General features: G+C 37.1%; 1 protein-coding gene across 1 annotated transcript in view; it reads left to right on the top strand.

Moving 5' to 3' along the window:
* The window catches only part of LOC140149656 (pumilio homolog 1-like), a 130,232-nt gene that overhangs the window by 30,299 nt on the left and 78,016 nt on the right, over nt 1-21,917 (top strand). Inside the window, 4 exon segments of the mRNA XM_072171736.1 lie at nt 16,323-16,434; nt 16,858-16,919; nt 16,922-17,054; nt 20,414-20,537. Coding sequence (XP_072027837.1) covers nt 16,323-16,434; nt 16,858-16,919; nt 16,922-17,054; nt 20,414-20,537 — 431 coding nt within the window.

Below are 21,917 nucleotides of genomic sequence, written 5' to 3'. Positions count from 1 at the left end.
CAATCGCCAATGAAAGAGAGATGGGCACTCCGATCACTGTTTATACAGGATCGTCTCCTTTACTTTACTTACTTTTATAGTGATTTCAATATATTACAGGCCTGCCAGAAATAAGCAATTTGGAGGCCAAAAAATGCACCTTGATTGGGATTGCATCAAACTTGATTGGACATGAACAAAGCAGATCTATCCATCATCCATTCTATATCATGCCATTGCGCAGTCTGAAAACATTTCTCTCACAAAAATCTACCGCAGAAAGAATTTTCATGAAATTTGGCTCTCTCTATAAATACTGAACATACAACACATGTTTGCACAAAGATTTCAGAGAACTGGTTTGCCAAACTGACTGACATACAGTGTCTACATGTGAGTCAAATGAAGATAGGTCAAGTAAACTTGAGGACCTGTATTTATTTCAATATTAGGGATGTATGTTGGTTAGTAAAGGATAAGAAACGACTAAGTTGTGCATTAGTTTTACTATCCATGGATCTGAGGACAAAAGCAAAATTTTAAACTCTCCATGATCAATCATGCTGCTTTTAAGAATAGATAACACAAAAAGTAACCCTTGTGTGTACTTTTTACTATATGTGACGTGTCATGTCGAAAGCAGACACTTTTGGGCAGGTTATCAATTTCGAGGTTTTTACATATTTTGCTCCACAACGCAGTTTTCCCCAATGAAATCGGACATTCCTAAGGGAAGATATTTAGTTCGTAAGCTATGGTATTATAAAATTGGAAATTGAGATATCGGCCTTAGCCTTTGAAAATATTATTGACAATGTTGAGAGTAGGAAGTACCTTGAAAAATGTCTCAAAAATTCAAGATGCCAGTTATATTCCGGTCTGAAACTATCAGACAATATTTTTAACATTAATAACATCACAAATTCGCAACAAACCCAAATTGTTAAAAAATCACCCCGGGACAGATTTTTGGCTATTTCTCCATTTACGATCCTGCCCAAAAGTGTCTGCTTTTGACATGACACGTCACATATTTTTCTACAAGGGGACCAAAACCCTAAACACCTCTGTTCTACAGGTTTCAAAAAGGGTCAGTCTGTCAGGCTTCTTTTTTTTTTTTATACCAAAAAAAAAACCCCATTTAGTGATACTTTCAAAATTTGGGTCAGCATTTATTTGTACAGGTAACATTTTTCTCCCAATTTCTTAAAATCTAGGTCGGTGAGGCTTGTAGAAGGGGGATTGGAGTTGCCCTTGGTCCCTTTTGTATATTGAGCTTTTTATTGCATTCTGTTTGTAATGTTTGATGAGTTTCAATGGTCAATATTTACAGCACGGATGAATAAATTTTGTGAGTTCAGGTGAAATCTTGGAAAGGAAAATATATGTTAAGTAAACTAAAATGTTTTACAGAGCTTTACATACGATTATTTGACCTAGATGTAGTACATCATCCATATTTTCAGTTTTTATTAGCAATGAGCAGTGTTGCCATAAATTCTCAGCCAAAATTGTGGGTCAAATCACAGAAAAGTAGCCCAATTTTTCCCTCTTAACCATAGGTTTCTATTGGATTAGGAATCTACCGGGGGCAAAGTTTAAAAGGAGCCTGGTTTTTCTTTTTTAACCATTAGTATGGGATGGGAAACGACTGAAAAGGGGACCAGTGGTAAAAGTCGCCCAATGATTGCCCTTTTGGGGGGGGGGCAGAAAATGGTCGAAAGTCGCATGGGAAGTCTTCCAAGAGTAGCCCAATTAGGCTTCCAAAACACGGGTTTGGAAACCCTGGCAATGAGTCACCAAAAATAACACGAGCAGACTCCTGTGTATGGCATAATCAATACCTGCGAGTGAAGTGGGAAGTACAGGTATTCTATTGGCAAGTCAAGATCAATCGTAGCAGAGCCGAGATCAAGTTTGTTATTATGTCTACTACAAAGAGTGATTCTATTAGGGATAACTGCTGGGCTGACGAGGTCAGACAACGCCCGAGGCGGATAGGTGTATTGAAGATGGGGAGGAAAAGCCATTGTCAATTTCAATTGGGAAATAAGGAACTTGAAATGAGAGCAAGAACACAGTGCTCAGAATCACTGCCATTTGTAACGTGGTAACTAATTATGTGTTTACAATTGTAAATTTCATAGATTTAAAAAACAAGATACTTGTGCAGGTGTGAACTGAAACATGATTACAGAAAATTGTCTTACTTGTGATGAAAATGTTGCAGCACTGCAACAGAGCATGCTAATTATGCAAGAATATGTGTTGTGGGAGTGGGTACTTTTGTTTGTTAACATCGTCAAACAAGTGCCGGTACACACAATATCTGTTTGGCTGTGGAAGTGTGGACACACATATTGGCTAGTTGTGGTGACATGAGGGAGGCTAGAGGGGCAAATGCCCCCAGTCAGAACTCTTTCCTCCCCATATTCCCCCAGTAAAAACCATGAATGGAAAATGTTCACTCTTTACAGCAATTTTTGTTGACTTTTACCCCTCCCCCAAGTAAATTTACTCCCCCCTGCACCCCCCCCCCCCCCACTTTCTGGTGCCACTAATAGTATATAGACCAACATGTCAGAATTGCACAGATTTGTTGTTCAGAGAATGACTACTGGGAGAAACATGCGCTTTATAAAATGCAATTTTAATTCTAAAATGGGCCAAAATGAGGGTTAAAACAGGCTGAAAATTTTTTGTTGCTCAGATTTATGTGCTTCCTTTTATTTCCAACCCTATTTGAGTTATTTTAGCCCAGTTTCATGCCTTTTTTGAGCATTTGCATTTTGCAGCTTTTTTGACCGAAGGTCAGAATTCATGTCTGTAAAAGACAGAAAACACATCTCACTTTTTGGCCAATTTTGTCCCAGTATTTCAAACCAGGGTGTAAGAGTAATAAGACATAAATTTGTGCTGTAAAAATAAAACGGGAACTTCAGAAAAGCGCAGTGAACATGCAGGATTTGTCTAAAGATAAAACCAAGGGATCAAAACGAAAGTGGAAAAGGTATCTAGCATATCTTTCTTGCAAAATGTTTGGGAGTAATTGATGTATGCCATGTCTGCTGGTATTATTAATTGTGATCACTTGGATACACTGCTCTAGATATCATTTCTTGTGCTGACTTGGCTGCTCTATAATAGGGGCATGAGGGTCAGACAGACAGACCCACAGGGGAAGGGAGGCAGGCAGGGGGATTGTCTCTCAAGATGATTTAACTATTGATCTTGTCATATAAATGGCTAACTGGTGTTGAGCTTCCAGTGTTTTTAGTACATGTAAGATGAGACTTATCATATTTTACTGAGTTTGATGTTTAACCCCCTGAGCACTACCTGCCGATCTAACATTGCCTCTGATTGGTCAATTACATGATATCTTCATTTTAATCACCAATCAGAATGGAGCTTTGCAAATAATTCACCCCAATTTTTTGTGTGCAGTGAAATTATTCTAACAATGTTGCTGATTGGTCTAATTGATAAACGAAATCTTCTTTTTGACCAATAGGCAGGTAGTTCTCATAGAGTTAATTAAATTTGTAATATGGTTTTTCTTATGTAGTATTTAATTGATGCAGGAAATTAATACCTGACAATCATCTTGTATTACATAATTATGAAAAATGAACCTGATAATTACAGATTGCATGGTTCTGGTTAGTAAGTTTTGCACATATGTTTCCGATTTAATGAGCTAAAAAGAATTAGAAGATTTTTTTTTATGCCAGGTTTTTATGCTGCAAAATTAGGCCGAAAAAAAAGATACATGTTTAGCGTCCAGGTTTTTGAAAAATGGAAGGAGGGGCTTTTTTTTTTTAAATGGCAGAAACCCCTATTTGGTCCGGTTTTGCATACACTACAATAAATACCTGGGGAAAAAAGGAGGAGGAGGCCTGTTTTGTTTTGTTTTTCTGGTAGGTTAGGCCCTTCTACTGATCACAAAAACCCTGAAATGTTTCTTTACATTTGTAAGGCTATAGAAGGCTTCCCAAACATCTTCATTAAAAAGTTATAACTGAAATTTTAGAAAATAAAAAGAAAATTTAAGAATCTTCCAAAAAAATGTTTGTTTTTTTACTCGGCTTTACAAAATTAGGTTTATATTTTGTGCTTCTATTGAGATCATTTATTGTTAAATTATTGAGCAAAAAAAAAAAGCAAATAAAAAAAAATGGAGAAAGTCAAAGTGGTCTCTCAAGGTAAAATTAATAAATCAGTTTTCCACTCTGTTAATTAACATTGACTTCAAGTAAATGATTAACTCCCCAAAACTGACACCAAAATAGTTTAATTATAGTTGCATTGTCTAGTAGCTCAGCGCTGTGCATGAAAATTAATTAACTTATGTGGAAAATTACAAAAGAGCTTACAAACTGGAACAATTGAATCAGAACATGCACTGAGTGCACACAGCGCAACTGGCGGACATTAATTATTAATCCGGGACAGGAGCTGAGCTGGCCTATTATTGCAATACCCATTTTTCACTGTAATATTTTTTCCAACCAGCCACTACTGCCATTGTGCAGCAAACAATGTGGATAGAATTACACTCCGTAATACAATGATACCATTACCGCCACAAAATACTGCCTATGTGTGTACGTGTGTGTGTTTGCACTCTACTTCAGTCACCACTAAATCACAGTATTGTGACTCAATGTGGCAACCCTGGTAGCCTAGTCTGACCTTTGACCCCTGCTCACAGACTGTAGGGGATTCCATCTGTATGATTCACCGTGTACTCATACTATGGAGCAGTACATGTAGCAATATAGTGGATGACGACAGCACTGATGATTCAACTTAACTTGGCAAGCTGTGTGCTTCATGCTATACCGACTTGCACAGGAGCGACCTGACTGAGCTACTCCCTGGCTACGCATACTCATCATTCACATTACTGCATCATCATCACTGTCATCATCATCGTCACGCACCTCTCCTCCCTTGTTTTGTTTGTGGAGAGATGAGAACACTGTATTGTATTGTTGATAGGAGCTGAGAGCACACACACATGGGCTTATCTTGGGAGGCGGAGATGCGAGCATCCTCATCGTCTTCTATGAGAAAAAGCAGGCTACATCTCAATTTAAAGGTTAATAATTCTCTTATTGTATTGTCACACGGTGTTATTGTCATTTTGTAAGTTGTTCCTATCGTGAATTAATTGCTATCGCAGTGTGTTGTTGAAAAGTATGTTGTCGCTCGGATCGGAAATTAATTCATACGAGATTACGAGTGTATGTTGAAAATCTTTGTGCTATTACGACATCACTATCATTCTCTTTGTCTGCACACGTGTGTCTCGTGATCGCCAGCTCCTGCAGAAGAGTGCCACCATAATTAGCTAAGGATTAAATCCGGTGCAAAAGTTGCGATTCTCATCATGTTTATATACGTGTGTAATAATGATGCTAAATGCATCGACTTGACCTATCATTTATGTATACAGGCACATGTGACCCTGCTTATGTCCCTATATAAATTGTACACTAAAGTGAGTGTTTTTACGCCTGGGGCAATAGCCAGCTATTGTTGTGTGGTGGGCAGGATAATAAATGAATGAATCTGTGGCTGCTACTTGATGATTTTATTGTTATTAATGAGGATTAGCTTGGCAAGCACTTCGTTAAATTAGGCTATTTTATTTGAAATGCACACTCCCACTTTTGTAGATTCAGAAGAAGTCTTTCACAGAGGGAGTGTGGGTTCAGGTGGAATGGACAATTGGCCAACTTTCCATTTGTTGATGATATTTCTAGGTATAGCCATCTACAGTATGGGTTTCAAAATAATGTACCCTAGCCAATTTCATTTGAAAAAACATACTCCCTCTGTAGAAGACTTAGGCTAAATCTTCTACAGTAGGAGTCTGGATTTCAAATGGAATAGCCCACATTTGCAAAGGGCAACTGATGCTGAGCTTGAGTGTGAGGTCAACATACTACTGGGTCAGTCAGGTGTACTAGTATTTAAATTATAACAGACTTGTTTATTTGTTACCACTACCAGTGGTGGCGGTAATTAATACTTAATTTTTACGATTTTCAGGGGGGGGGGTTGTTCCCCTTGCTCAAATAAAGGTTTGACATGTTCCCCCACCCCGTCCCCCTGCTAACGCCGCCTATGTTTGCTACCAGAGTTGCCATTGTTAAGTATGTGAGCCTTGTCTCAAACTCCAGCAACTTCATGGGTCATTCTAACTTGCACCCTTGAGCCAAATAGTCTCGTATTAAAGGCACAGTTCATTCATATCCATTCAACAGCCAGACCTCAAAATGTGACCTCGAATTAGGAGGATGAGTTTTTGTACCCAACACGCCTAAAGGTCAATTATTGCATAAACATGAAATGAAAAGAATTTTTTTTACAATATTGCCACTTTTATACTTAAAAGGGGCATTTCATGATCCACAGCCTCATCCTCCCCCCCCCCACTTTTCTGAAATAAGGTTGAGATTTTTGTTCCACTGGAAAGCTCTGACAGCAAAATGTTTGTGTGTAAAATATTTCTTGCAGATTCATGATTCGCTTGATAAAAAAATAAATCGTAAAATTGGTATTTATAATGTAAAAACAGAATGAAATTACAACACAGTCAGTGTCCTGTGGAGCCTGTATAATACAAAATCATTTTTAAAATCATGCATAACGCACAAACGTCATAAAAAAGATGCTAGAGAATCACAAAATACTCCTTCAATTTACTGTAAATTTGAAAAGAATTTCATCCATCATGGATTGTGCACCACACACGCAGTAATATTTACAACACAAAAGGGTGTATTTATTCAATGTCAAATAAATTGGAAAAGGGGGAAAAAAACCCTTGCTTATTACATCCATGTACACAAAGGAGTAAAATATACAGTTTCCAGATAAATGCATCCAAATTCAAACCGGCATAAATCCTGAATAATTTGGATGAATAAGACGAGAGTAAGAAAAATTGTCAATTTAATCGGAGTTGAGAGAGATACAGTCCACAGATGTTACACAAGCATTTGTTCATGAATACAGTAAATTATGCAATATGCATGGTACACATGGTACAAACAAATTTACATTTTATTGAAAGATAAAATCTTATTTCTTGTATTTTGCATAAAATGTATATTATATGCAATTTTTTTTGATAAAAAGAGAATTTCAAATGAGAATTTGAATAAAATAGCAATGTTCATAATATTTGTTAAATTTTAAATTAAAAAATTGATAAATTAAGTACTTGGTTCACTTGACCGTGAGCATTTACACGATACCAATTTTAATCATGCTTAATCGCCTGTCTGTCTCATTTCTGTAAATAGGGCTTTTACATTTGAAATCTATACACCCTCTATAGAAGACAATACCTTAATCTTGCACACAGAGAGTGTAGATTTCAAATGGAGTCACCCATTCCATTCGGGTAGCCCCATTTGAAATTCACACTCCCTGTGTGGACGATTAAAAGTCATGTCGTTCATAGGAGGTGTAATGATTTCAATTGGAAAAGCTCATTTGATTCTCTTATTGCATTGCAATCTTGTGTTCAAATTGGACATTTTGTCTGGATGTAAAATTCAACGTGGTGGAACAGAGCAGTCTCATTGAATTGACAAAATTGTGAGTGTTTTATTTGTACCACAAACAGCAACAACTTGTCTGAGCTTCCTTGCAACAACTACAAAATGCTAGAAACATTTGCAAGAACAACAACAAAAATGAAGACCCTAATCAAACAAGATATTGTACACTTCCCACAATGCATTTCTTCAACTTAAATTTTCTGTAATGTGTTGCGATCAAATGCAACATGGGTCGATAGTGACAAAAAGTACCTTTAGAAATGAACGGAGCACATCTAGAATGAACAGAGCACATCTAGATCTTGCAAAATGTGATTATTTCTTCACTACATCCAATGTTTAGCCAGTCTATTCACAACATGAAAACAAAGGGAACCTGCACAAAGTAATAGGAGTGTCATCAAATGTAATGAGGTAATGCGTCATGTTGCAAAGGATTCTGGGAAAGGTAATCTTATCTGCTAATAAAAAAGGCTGACAAAACGCCTTAACTTATGTATGGTAATGTCGCTAGGTAAAAGTCATAAAGGACATCGAACATGCTCAGTTGCTCACATGTTCATGCTGTCGTAGTCGCAATTGCCACAGCAATCCATCATAGATTTTTACAGTAATTTGGTTTTTAATTAAGGGATTGGAGGCAAGCTGGACTCAGTACACTATCAAGTCCAAATATTGAAGTGAAATTGATGATATTTTTAAACGGCACTATTTACATCCAGTGTAACAACATGGAAATTATTAAAGGGGTGTGACCACATTGACAGCCTTATCTACCGTATTTCGTCGAATAGTCGCCCCCCTCAAATAAACGCCCCCACCACTTTTTTCAACCAAGATGTTTCAAAAATTCTGATATTTCCATGCTATCTTGTGTAGTAAGCTTACCAAGTTGCTCACATGGTCGCGAGTAGCAGAGAAAATCTGCATCCGAACCTGGAAGTGAACCAAAAGTCAGTGTCAAAAGGTCATAGTTCGTCATTTTAGCGTGACTTTTAAGCTTACCTAATGATTTTAACGGGAATTTTCGTGCTAAAAATGACCTCTAATAAACGCCCCCCCTTGGGAAAATGTAACCCCCCCGGGCGTTTATTCGACGAAATACGGTATCTACTTTATCCTATGAAAATTGAGGACAGGAGAAAGCTCATACCATATTTACTCCCATTTAATGCTAGGGGTGTAAATTAACGGTTATTTGTCTAACCGTTTAAACGGACCACAATCCGGTCGGTTAACCGTGTAAACGTATGTAAAAAAAAATCTTTAAAAAAAATTAAATTTTTTTCAAAGTTTTCGGCAACTATGGAGAACCACTGGACCTACCGTATTGTCTGTAATAAACACCCCCCCCCTCTGATAAACGCCCCCCCTCCAATTTTTCAATGAAAAATTGACAAAAATGCAAACATTTCCATGCCATATTGTTTGACTTTGAGTAAGCTTAAAACTTGCATCAGTCATGTCATTGACGATCACTAAATTCAATTGCATGGACAAAACCTACTACGACTCAAACTTCCATCCATTTCATTGCCTAATTATGGTAGAATTTCACCAGATTATTGCTTGATGATGTACTTACAGGTGTAAATTTGTTGTATTTATCACAAAAATATCATTAACACGCTGTACTGTGGGCGCTGACATTATCAGGTACTTGTGTAAACCCTCCTTTCTACAGGAGCACCATCGGGAAATTTAACCTGATTTTAAAGTTTTTTTCAATTCATTTCCAATAAAAGCAGCCCTTTTGGAAAAATACAACGCCTCTGGGGCATTTATTACACACAATACGGTAGGTCCAGTCGAAAAAAACTTTCGAAAACTTTGAAACTTTTTTAACGTTTAAACGGTTAGTGATTTTCCTAAACGGATACTGCATTTTACGGTTGGTTAAACGTGAAACGTGTAAACGTAGACACCCTTATTTAATGCCCAGGCGGGGAGGGGTGACATTTTCGAAAGAGGTGCACTTATTATATTAGTAAAGGTCTCATGTAACAATGCTAATTCCCGAAAAGTTTGTTTATAGGTAAAACTGAAAAATAACACAAAATGTTGAACTTTGAATAGAATTAGTGATTTCCGGTTAACTTCCAGGTTTGCTGTTAAGCGAGCGCAAAACCTACGCTTCAGGCTCGTCACTAAAGCTATATTGATACTTGACTAGAGTTGAGAGTCTGTCATAACCATGATAACTTTAAACCAGATTTAAGTAAGGCAAGGTCTACTTTGTGAAATGCACTTGAAAGAGAGTTCATTAGACAACCTGTACGTGTGTACATTCACTACATTGTACCGATCGCCAAATCGCCATTGTCAGAAAACAAAATTGATTTGTTATGAGAAAAGTAGACTAACTGTATCTGATTAACCCGGCTAACATGCCCTCATGTAATAAACGTGATGGGTCGTGATCTGGTATGTTCTTGATGAGCTCTCTGCAAATTTTTTGCTGTAGGTTTTAATTTGTTGGGAGCAATTATAGCATCTCAAGAGAGCATAGAACTCATTTTGACGACGTATGCAAGTAAGCGTTGATGAGAAATTAATTTGATATAATGACAGGTTCAGTGATAGCTTGTTTGATTATTTTAAACTTAATTGAAAAAAATAATATATGAAAATTTGGCTTAAAAGTGATGGCATTTTATTGTTTATGGAGATTCATTATCATAGAATTGACAGACTGGAATAATTTTTTCATTCAATGGAAATTAAGACCCAGTGGCTCCATTGGTGCCCCCATTCCTCATTCAGTCAGCCAGAGTGTAATACAATGTCAATCTAACAGGCACAGTTCATTGATCCCTATGTTTACACTCTCACAAAGTGACCTTTGAATGTATTAGGTACCAAAAAAATCACACTCAACATACAAGTGGTCATTTTAAAGCTATTATTGATGAATGAAGGTCGTTGAACTGATGGTTTTTGAAATAGAACATTTTCCTCGTAGCGATACCCCTAGAGATGAAATCAACCTCGGTCATATCCTAGCCAACCCCCAGCTCCTCTTTGCCGGAGGTTTTGTCATTGTAAGCAGATAGAACATACCGATTTTGTTATTCTTCTTCTTCACTCAAAAACACGACATTGTCAAGATTTAACCCCATGTCTAGATGTTGTCACAGGCTATTACAATTGAAGTCCATACATCCCCTGTGGAAGACTTGACCTTAATTTCACACACAGGGGGTGTAGATTTTAAATGGAGTCTCTCGTTCAGGTAACCCCATTCAAAATTCACACTCCCTGTGTGGGAGATTAAGGTTATGTCTTCCATTTGGGGTGTATGGATTTCAAGTGGAATAGCCCATAGATACGTGCAAGGCTTCAATCAAGGGGGAAGAACAGGCAAGCAAAGTGAACGTTTCTTGCCCGGGCGATTTCAAACGTGTAAACACACGCTGTAACACGTGGAGCATGAAAGAATCCGGGGGAAAGATATTATTGTTTTGTTGGCGATGAATGTCGTTTGATGAGTATCAGAATTAAAAGACTCATTCAATTATGTATGTTGAAAAGGAATTGAAAAAAAAAATGCAATTTTTCATATGTTTCCATCAGTTGGGGGAAAAATTTGTCTGCTTGACTACATGTACGTGATGTAGGTTGGTATTGAGCTTTGTATTCCAGTGTTCATTTTCTTGCACTGCACATGTTATTGCACTTCATCAATTTTAAACTGTTTCATACGTTTTTAAATTTGTAATTTTTTAAGCCCGGCGGAACACTTAAGTTTCAAAGCGTACACATGCGTTACGGTACCAGAAAAACACAAATTAAGGGGGTCAAAAACATCTTGTTTTAAAAAAAACAATGGTTATTTTTTAACTTCTAGTTGGTGTTATTAGGGGCCATTATATATGTAGAATGGAATTCAACTGACAACTTTAAACAGATATTTTTCTCTGAAAAACTGAACAAAGAAGCTATTATCCACATCCATACTCCATAGCTCTTAGTTCTCCAAGGACCTATGGATGACAATAAGCAAATGTGTCCCCAGTTTGAGCATCTTTTTGATGGACAACACATGCCATTAGCAAGAATTTTAGTTTAAAATTAGTTGTTTTTTTGTATTGAATAAATGAAATTTTGTAAGTACTGTTCACTAGTGTAATGTCACACTATCATTGTTGCATAGTACAAAAGGTATTTGTAAACCATATCTTTGTTTTTTAAAGCTAAATATAGACAATTCTTTTGAAATGATTGTTGTGCTATCTACCGAAGATGACAAGAAATCACAATTCTCTGTACATGTATGCATTATATATTGGGAAGACGGTGGCCTAATGGTTTAGGAGCAAGCTTCATAAATGAAAGGTTGCGGGTTTGCGCCCCACCATGACCAGTGTGTTGCGTCCTTGGGCAAGACGGCTTAATTTCTACTTCGCCAGTGAGGTGTTACGTAATCCGATTATCACTGTGTCAACAGGATCATGCTTTTGAGTACTGCACCACGATCGAAATGGTCATAACACAAAGTCTATGACATGTACTACCAATTCCAAAAGATGTGTGATCCAGTTACCAGGGAGTTATCAGTTATGTAACCACTTTGCTGGCGAATTGCTTCAACTCCACCCAGGTGTAAAATCAGTTTTGGGGCGATGTGAATTCAAAGACACCTCTGAAGTCACAGATTGAGTCATTACTGCCGGAGTCCCGAGTCATGGACTCAAGTCTTCCAACACTGGAAATCGCAAACCCGGGTATGTGTTTTCACAGACCGGGTCTCTGAATTCAGAGGAGTCTGAATTCACAGCACCCCTGAACTGAAATGGGGAACTGCTGGGGGTAATCACAATTAGTCTGCTGAGAGTACCTGCACATCAGTTGTTAGTGGAAATGATTCTGATTTTTTCTTTATGACAGCAGAATAAATGTTGAAATGTGCTGGTACTTAGGTGTAGCGCACATTAAATCAGAGACATTTATAAATATTACATGAACGCAGGTCCAGTCCATATTTGTTCTTTTGTGTTTTACAAGGATTGCATGCATTACATGATTTAGCCTTGAACTGCTTTATTTTCAGGCGTCCATAATCTGCTGGTTTTATATGACCCTTATCCCGGGATATTATAAAATCCAAATCTATTTTTGTTTTAGTCTTTTGCATATTGGCCTATTGAATATTATCATTTGATCAAATAATGTTTTTTGTTCTATGCCCTGGGAATCATTGCAAATGACCTTGATAAAATTGTGCTGCATGAAAAAAACTGCATAGCAAAATTGAACGATTTACTACAAGTGAATTTTTTATTTGAAAAATGAAAAAATTCATTGCATTTACAATTCAAGACAGGGTTGTAACTAAGAACAGCGTGAATAGGCCTACAGCTGCTCTAACGGTATCAAAAGATACAGTATAAATGGCAAAAAAAAAAAGATTAAATGGCTGCTTTGAAAGGTGAAACAATATTTTCATTAAAATTAAACCAATTTGTATTTAAAATTAAATATTGAGTGATATACTTTTACAGGGAAAGCAAAAATAAAGCAAAAAGAAAAATGATTCAATTTTCCTCATTAAAAAGGACAGGAAAGCGAGCAAAAATACTGGTTTCTGTACGAATAATTAAAGCTCTATTTTAATACAGCACCTGCACATTTTGTTTGTCTTTTCATTGAAATACATTATGATTTGCTTTGTCTCTGAGCAAAGTGATTTTCAGATGAGGAATAGACACACATGGGAAGAATTCAATTGACCATAAAATTTATGCTAAATAGATAGTGTAGAGCAGTTAGGTTAGGGTTGTAGTTTTGGGCTGCCTGAAAATATAATTATTTTTTTTTGCCAGTTTGACCCTGTCCTGCTTATTGTGGCACCGGTACTGTAACCGGCGATCGAGTTTTGGTTTCATCCCTTACAATACCTGTGCAAGATGCGTCCTTCACTTTCAAGGAAAGTGATGTAAATAATGTCATACATCTGGAGAGGTTTTTGGAGACTAATTTGTGAGATCACAGCTCATTGACTTAATTGCATGACCAGACAAAATAACATGGTTCATATGTCTTGCTACAACCGATTATAGTAAATACATTGGAAGCACAGATGTAGTGTAATCTGATTTCCCTGAATGAAGTCAGGTAGAGTGCAAGTGTTTGCTTTGTCGGAAATAAGATTTATTGAGATTTTCAGTTTATCTTGTTTATAAAGGCCGAAACAATTAAAGTAAGTCTCAAAGCTGCAAGCACACATTAGTTTTGCAGTGCATATTTTTGTTCCAGACACTGACAAATTAATTTTTTTCTACCATTTTTTTTGACAAAAATACCCAAAACTGTTGGTATAAATACATTTTGTTAGTAGAATTGTGTAATTAACACTTTTAATTAGTGAAAATATTTGTATAAGAATGTAAATGTTTCTGAGCATCTCATGTTGAGAGATTTTGCAGTTGCATTGGATAGTGGCAAAAATGACAGTTTAGAAGCATTACGTGATGTCCATGTCCTGATGTATGACACCATCATAAACTCAACCAATAAAGTATCGAAACGATTGCAGATGGTCAGATATATCGGGAACTGAAATATATAGCAAAAACCTATTAAATGTATATAAAGCGCAGTTTTCTCCTGCGCATTTTGATACCTCTTTTGTTGCTCTACGGTAGCATTTGGTTGAGCTATGGGCGCTTGAGTGGCTTCACGTCGGATTTTGAAAGTTGCACTTAGCTCCTATTCAAGTCTAATGCGTTCGACGACGAATCCAGGCAGTGGTAGACATTGATGGTGGGCACACCAAGTATTGGAGCATTGAGATGTCAGCAGAAAGAGTTCATGAGATAAGTCAGAGATAAGTAAAGGGTATAGCAAGTATTGAAGTTGGAAGTCGAAGGAGTAAAATAAAGTAAAGTTCATGGTTAAGTAAACAGAGCACATCGGTGTCATCTGTCTTGATTTTGTGCGTGTGTGTGTACACGACGAAAGCATTTGGCTTGAATAGGAGCTAAGTGCAACTTTCAAAATCTGACTTGATGCCCTTCAAGCGCCCATAACTCAACCAAATGATATCGTAGAGCAACAAAAGAGGTATCAAAATGCGCAGGAGAAAGCTGCGCTTTATATACATTAAAGAAGTTTTTGCTATATATTTCAGTTTCCGATATATCTAGCCATCTATAATCGTTTCGATACTTTATTGGTTGAGTTTACATCCAATATACCTGTACCTTAAGCTATGCAGAAAAATAGGTCAAATTATGTGAGATATTTGATCTTGAATCAATGGAAGCTGTTATTATTTCATGTTTACCCATGTTGTCAAGTAGATTGCACCAAACCACATTTGGCTCAGAGCATAGGTTTTCTCAGAGCCAAAATCACATCCCATCATACATGCTACTGAAATATGAATTCAAGTTCACAGTCTCAGTCTCACTGATGAAAGATGGAGTAACCTAACCATCTGAAAATTCCGAGAGGTAGGAATAATTTTCTTGTAATTGGATCAAAAGTTGTAAACTTTAATTATTTAAGAAAGGTTTTACTTTGCATTCTACTTCATAGAACAGTACTCTTGGTAACCACCGTGGGGGATTTATCACAAACTACATTCAGAACATCTGAACAAAACACGTTTCATAGAAGCATACTTTTGATGCCTAAATCTCCATTTTGATAGGATAAAGTGGGGGTTATGAAAGTGCTGAGATTTTTCCCCAACACTTGATTAGCCTGCATTTTGCGTTCACTGTTTTACAAACACAGCATTTTATCTCTCCATGATAAAGACACATGATTTGAACATCGAGTGATTACTAACGAGATGGCTGTCTCTCTGAAAAAATGCTTCTGGCGACAGGTTGCTCAAATACTCTCAACTACCAAGATTCAAGTTCAGTTGTTTCATGTATTATAAATCTTTGCATTCGGGTGATGAGGTGATTGCATGAGAGCGATGTCAGTCTATTCAAGAAGTCACATGGCTTCGTTTTCACCTCGGAGCAACTTGTATGCGATTTGATTCACTAATGTGTGTCAGGGTACTCAATTAGTTTTATCAATTCTTTTTCTGTCTTTATATCGCTCTCCGCCGACAACTGGGATAGATTGATTTGAGCTACATCACATGTACTGATATGATACTGCTAGGTATTGTCAATGTAGTGCACTTGGTGGTGCAGGTGCAGTGTCATCGTGGGAGGAGGGGAGGATGCATGAATAATTATGTTACATAACATTTGGATGCTTCATGCTGGAATTAGTTGTTTCTTTGCAATGTGATTTCAACTGATTTGAGAAATCATTTGTTTGACTCTGGTGTAGAGAGGAGTTTGAAAGTTAATTGGGATGCAAGTGGTTTCTTCAAATTTGAGTTTCATCTGGTATGGCATTAATTTGTTATTAAAACTCTAAAAACTATATAACCTAAATTGAAGGTACTTCCAAATCATTTCTACATGTAGGTGTCAACAGAGACAGTGACCATTATATGCTGTGCTGATTTACATGCATATTGAAATGAAGTATGTCCAACTGAAAATTTTACAGTTCAATAGAACAAAAAGTAGTCACAATTGTTGGTGCACTGTAAAAGCTACCATATCTGTACATGTCTCTTCTTCAGACCTGACGGCACTCTTTATTTTGCCCTCCATGAGTGACACACACACAAACATTCTCTGTAACTGCAAGTCATATCTCGGAAATTAAATTATACCACAAGCCTAGCAAAGCTAAATTTTGTAACTGATAATAATGATTTTTTACTATTTTTATCTCTCATTGCAGATTGTACCACCAAACAAAAAGATTTGGGAATCCGGGGATGATGGTAAGGGGGACATCAGCTTCCTGAGCAACCAGTGGGCACCCAGCAATGCTTGGGGTAATGCACCATCAGGTAAGTCATCCTAAACTGTTTGAACACACATCCTAGAGTTAGTGATCCCCATAGCACATGGTAAGGGGGGACAACATCAGCTTCTTGAGCAACCAGTGGGCACCCAGCAATGCTTGGGGTAATGCACCATCAGGTAAGTCATCCTAAACTGTTTAAACACGCTTCCTAGAGTTAGTGATCCCCATAGCTCATGGTAACTAAGGGGGACAACATCAGCTTCGTAAGCAACCAGTGGGCACCGAGCAATGCTTGGGGTAATGCACCATCAGACAAGTCATCCCAAACTGCTTGAACTTGAGCCTGGTCCCAGTAGGACCCAACTCTCTATGGATTTAACTTCTTCTACAGTTTCAGTGTTACCTAAAAGTGACAAATTGTTCACTAAAATCACAGATGATAATTCTTCTATTTTTTCTCCTTCAGAGCACTCTGTGTCGCAGCCAATTATGGTGCAACAGAGAGGACCAGGACGCGGGCTGTCCCCCGGAACGTTCAGGGCCCAGAGAATCAGATCATGTCGCCGAGGTCAGACACAAGTGGTCTGGGTCTTAACATGGCCGAGTATGTATTAGCGTAGTCCCCGCAGCGGCAAGGATCCACACCACAGAAGAGCAGCATTTGTAAGTGCTGATGAGATTGAGTGTTAATGTAAAAGTGGACATTTTTATGCAATTTCAGTTTTACGCTTTGCTAATTTGAACTGCTACATCTGGATTTTTTAAACAAAATTATGTAGAAAGTTATTGAATAAAAAAATGACACAAAGTCATTATATTACTTATAAGTTATATAATTACTTTTGCTTCTATTTAACGGATAGCAGTGCAATTCAGTATGTCCCTGGCTGTTCAATAGAAGCAACAGTAATTTAAACAATTTTATCCAGCTTTGGAAAAAACTAAGTAAATAAATTCTTGTTTTTCTATCAAACTGATTACTTAGTCAAAGTTTGTATAATAATAATCCCAGAAGGGCAGCAATCCCATTTGTTTTGTTGTTATTATTTTGAAGTGATATAATTACAGCAAATTTCAAGAAACAAATTGACGCACTTGTATTTAGGTCAAGCAAGACATGCTGTTGTGGCACTAAAACCTGGTGAGAATAGGCTATCCCAGTTGAAATCCTTACACCCTCTATGGAAGACATGACCTTAATTCCACATTGAGTGTGAATTTCAAATGGAGTTACCTGAATGGGTGACTAAATTTGAAATTTATACTCCCTGTGTGGGAGATTAAGGTAATGTCTTCCATAGGGGGTGTATGGATTTTAATTGGAATAGCGCAATGGACATGAATTGGGCCACGTTTTTAGGTTGAGGGTCCTTGAGTTGTGGCTATTTTCAAGATAATTTACCCGAGGCAGTGTTTAAAGTGCCGTAGTTAAAATGAAAAATAAGAACGACCTATGCTCAATTCATTTTCTGTTTTGAAATAATTGTTTGCCATTTGCAGTAAAGTGGTGCACAATAATGATAAATTGTTGATTTTGGAAATAAAATATGGCATCTCCCACAAACAGAAAATGTCTGCAGACCTATTTTGGAGATAAAGGGCTTAGATTGTCTAGATTCTGAAATTAAGTTTTCTATTTTTTTTTTAAATTAGGGTGACCATATAACCTTCATTTAAATTTAAAAAACTTTTTAAGAACTGAATTGATGATAATTTAATTCTGCATATTGTATTTGGTGTAAACGATGCAATGTAAATCAAGATTTTTATTTTCTCTGATTTAACTCAGAATTGTACTGACTTTCATATAGAACCCTTAACAAATAGTACCATAACATCAAAACCATAGCTGTGGCGCAAAAACAATTTTGATGTCATACAAGCATGTTTTCTAGCTCTATTATTATCAGAATCTTGAAAAGTAAAATTTTGACATATTCATGCTTTTATTCTTGTGACTCTTGTCCCAAGCAAACTGTCAACCTTTTGAAAAGATCAAGGTTCAGATCAAACCTGTATTTTTCTCCAAACTTGTTCACGCTCATCACCTCAGGCCTGCCATTCAAATAGGGCTATTCCAGTTGAAATCCAGACACCCCCTGTGAAAGACATGACCTAAAATCTCCCACACAGGGGGTGTAAATTTTGAATGGGGTTACCTGAATGGATGACTCCATTTGAAATTCACACTCCTTGTGTGAGAGATTAAGGTTGTGTCTTCCATAGGGGGTGTATGGATTTTAACAGGAATAGCCCATTGCAGGTGTGATGTATGGGCAGCCGTGTACGGTAGCAAGAACCGGAGTATCCATCTCCTCTTATTTGACTTGATTTGATCAATGAGTCTGGCCCAAAATATTGGTCAAGCGGCTCTAAGTGAAGTGTTTCCGGAAATGTATTTCTGCTGCTAATGCGTGTAGGAGGAGCTGTAGAAAATCACATAGCATGCAAGTGAAAATTTGTGGGGTCACTACATCACTTCAAATAGATTTTTAACAGTGACAATTGGGTATTATTTGTGGGAAGTGTAACATTTTGGATTGTTCCCTTAGAAGATAAAAGGACATGTCAGTTTACACACTTGTAATTGTCGCTCAAGCGAGGCTCTCAAATTGAGAAATAATGGTTTAATACAAAATGCAAGTGCAGCATATGATAGGGATCTAGCCACTGATTAACACTTCTAAAACAACAGAGTAAGTTAAAAAATAAAGAAATTCAGGTTTATTTCAAACTCTTAATGGTGATCCGCAGGTCAAATTGACTAGAATTTACATCACACCTAAACAGACACAATGCAATTTGCAGGCAGCAGCTTAATCAGTGGCAACATCCCCCTCCCCCCTGTAGGCAATGAGGAAAAGTGCCTTGCCCAAGGTTACAGCACGTTGACACAAGCAGGGTTCGAACTCACAACCTATAGATGGATTATGAGTCAGGCGCCTAATATCCACTCGACCACATATGCTCCTAAAGTTATTTGCAATCTTTAATGAAATGCATTTGAGTCAAATTGCCCCTATCCATTGGTGGAAGAGCAGACGGTGACAAAATGTGGAATCCAGGAAGCAGATTCCTGTGAAATTTTTGGGATTTGGATGGAAATTTTGCTTCCCCATAAGAAGTACATTGTGCTCTCATGGAGTGAAATTTTGCTTGCCATCCCAGAAAATCAATATTTTTTTCCAGTCCTTTAGAGCAGATAGATAAGCAGAATATTATACAAATTGAAATTGTGCAATTTACTCATCAGGAGTTGCATAAAGCAGTCAGTGATCTTGGCCATATTTCTTACAATCTGTAGTGTTTCTCAAGCTAATCAAGTTCTTGAGAGGGAAGGATAAGTGCAAAGGAAGAATCTGGAGCTTTTAAATTTAGCATCATATTCACCCAATGGGAGTATTAACAAAAGTTCACTGTATTTTGCCCTGTCACAGTAGTGAGTACCTGTATAAAGGTCTGCTGGAAAATTCAAGGGGAAATCACAGAATATGTATCATTTATGTTGTGTGGCATTACAAGTGAGAGGAAATGATTATGCCTTCATTCTCTGTTCACTGTTTAAAAATATGAATCGGCTGCGAAAAAAAGGCTTCAAATTATGAAATGTAAGATTATTTTTTGATAAAAATGTGTGCATTATGAGGATAGCCAGGAAATTCACAGTCATTAAAGGTCAATTTTGAGGTTTGGTTATAATGAAAATGATAATGAAAATTATATGAAAGTCAGTTAAATCCACATAAATGTACAAATCTGAATTCAGAATTATTACAAATGGATTTAGTTTTACACTACAGGTGCTTAGACAGTTATCACTTGAAAAGTTGGGGGGCGGGCACTTTACAGGATATAATGATCCAATCAAAATAGATCTTTCAGGAATTTTAAGCTTTCAGCAGTACAGACTTATTTTTACCACATCTCTGATTGGTTCAATATTTGATATAGCCTGCTTTCTAACCAATCAAAATAGTTCTTAGAGGCTAATAAATAAATGTTTTGAACCCTTCTCATTACAGGCCAATCGTCCCGAAGGCGTACCACAAGAAGTATTAGAACAGGCGCAACAACAAGCAGCGAAGAACGGAAGCAAGAAAAGCAAGACGCCTCACCGCTTGAAGGCGATGGCGATAAGGAAAGGCCGTAGAAAATAGCACCAATGGCAACCCACAGAAAGGACCCGAGGAGGACGCTGCACCGTATAGGTAAGAATTTGCTATAATTAGTATGCATATATGCAAATGAGGCCTATTTAGTATTAAGAGTAGAAGATGAAATTATGAATAATTTCACGTTCTGATTTTAGGAGTGGATAATTCATAATCTACGCCCAAGCAACTATGTTAATATCAGGCCGCAAAATTTTTCTTTTCATTATGATGGTTATTTTGAACATCAGGGACTATCTTTTTGGAATTTACAGGAGAGCATTAAATAGCTCTTCTTGAGCCTTCAAGGAGAGCTGTTTAGAGCATTTACAATAGAATGTAAGGAGAGAATGCTCAATTAAGGAGAGCTAAAAACCACTCTCCTATATCAGATTTAAGGAGAGCAGCAGAGAGCTAGAGCCCCTCAAAAGGCAGTCCCTGGAACATTTGATAAAAGGAGGCCTCATGCATTTTTCACCAAAATCTGAAAAGAAAAAAAATTCACTCTTGCAAAAGTAAAAAAAAAAAAGTACATGAATTTTAATGTATACCGGTACAGCAAATTAGACACTTGAGCTTCATTAGCCTATTTAGTAAATAAAATAAAAAAATGCAGGTTGTTTTTGCCTCAAGTTATGCAATGCATCACCTGCGCTTGTCAACGGTGTGCATCATACTGTCGCAGACAATCAGTAGGTTGCGTAAAACATTCTAATTATAATCCAGCGAAAGAAAAGCTAATAAAAGACTGTCTCCATGGTTCTAAGCATGTTGTTCATGGACAAGTTGTATACATGCAAGGTGGATCGTCGACAGCCCAAGGTCTCGCCTGGCAAGTTATAAAACCGAAGATCAATGAACGCCGCATCCTCTGTTAAATATTAGCGATGAAAAGACAAGTGCAGAGTGTAATATGATGGAGGTGGTTTTTTATACGTGGTCGAGCATTGAGTTTGTCTTATGTTAGCCAAAGTCAAGCATGATTAATAGTTAGATATATAAGAAGTTTAAGCAAGCGTAATAAGTGTTGCTATGTCTCAAACTTAATTACAATAGTCAGTATATTGGGTTCCCAGAGTGATCCATGGGAGAGTTGACCAGGACTTGATGGACGAGTACTGTAAATTATAGAAGAAAAATTTACACGGATGCAAAAAATTTGGAAGTCTCAGAATTTCAAGATTTTTTAAGCCTAACATGGATGCTCATGATGTAGCAATGTTGTTTGTAAATCTAATGTACGGACCATACAGAAGAGTTTGGACTGAAGCACGATTTCAGAGCAAAAATTGCAACCCAGTTTTATTTAAGTGCAAATAAAAATGTCATTTGTGGTTATAAGATGCATTTGTGGTTATAAGATGCAATTCACAGG

The sequence above is a fragment of the Amphiura filiformis genome, chromosome 4 (genome assembly GCF_039555335.1).
Source record: "Amphiura filiformis chromosome 4, Afil_fr2py, whole genome shotgun sequence".
NCBI lineage: Eukaryota > Metazoa > Echinodermata > Ophiuroidea > Amphilepidida > Amphiuridae > Amphiura > Amphiura filiformis.
The sequence above is the reverse complement of the archived record's forward strand: the minus strand, read 5'-3'. Positions and strand labels throughout refer to the sequence as shown.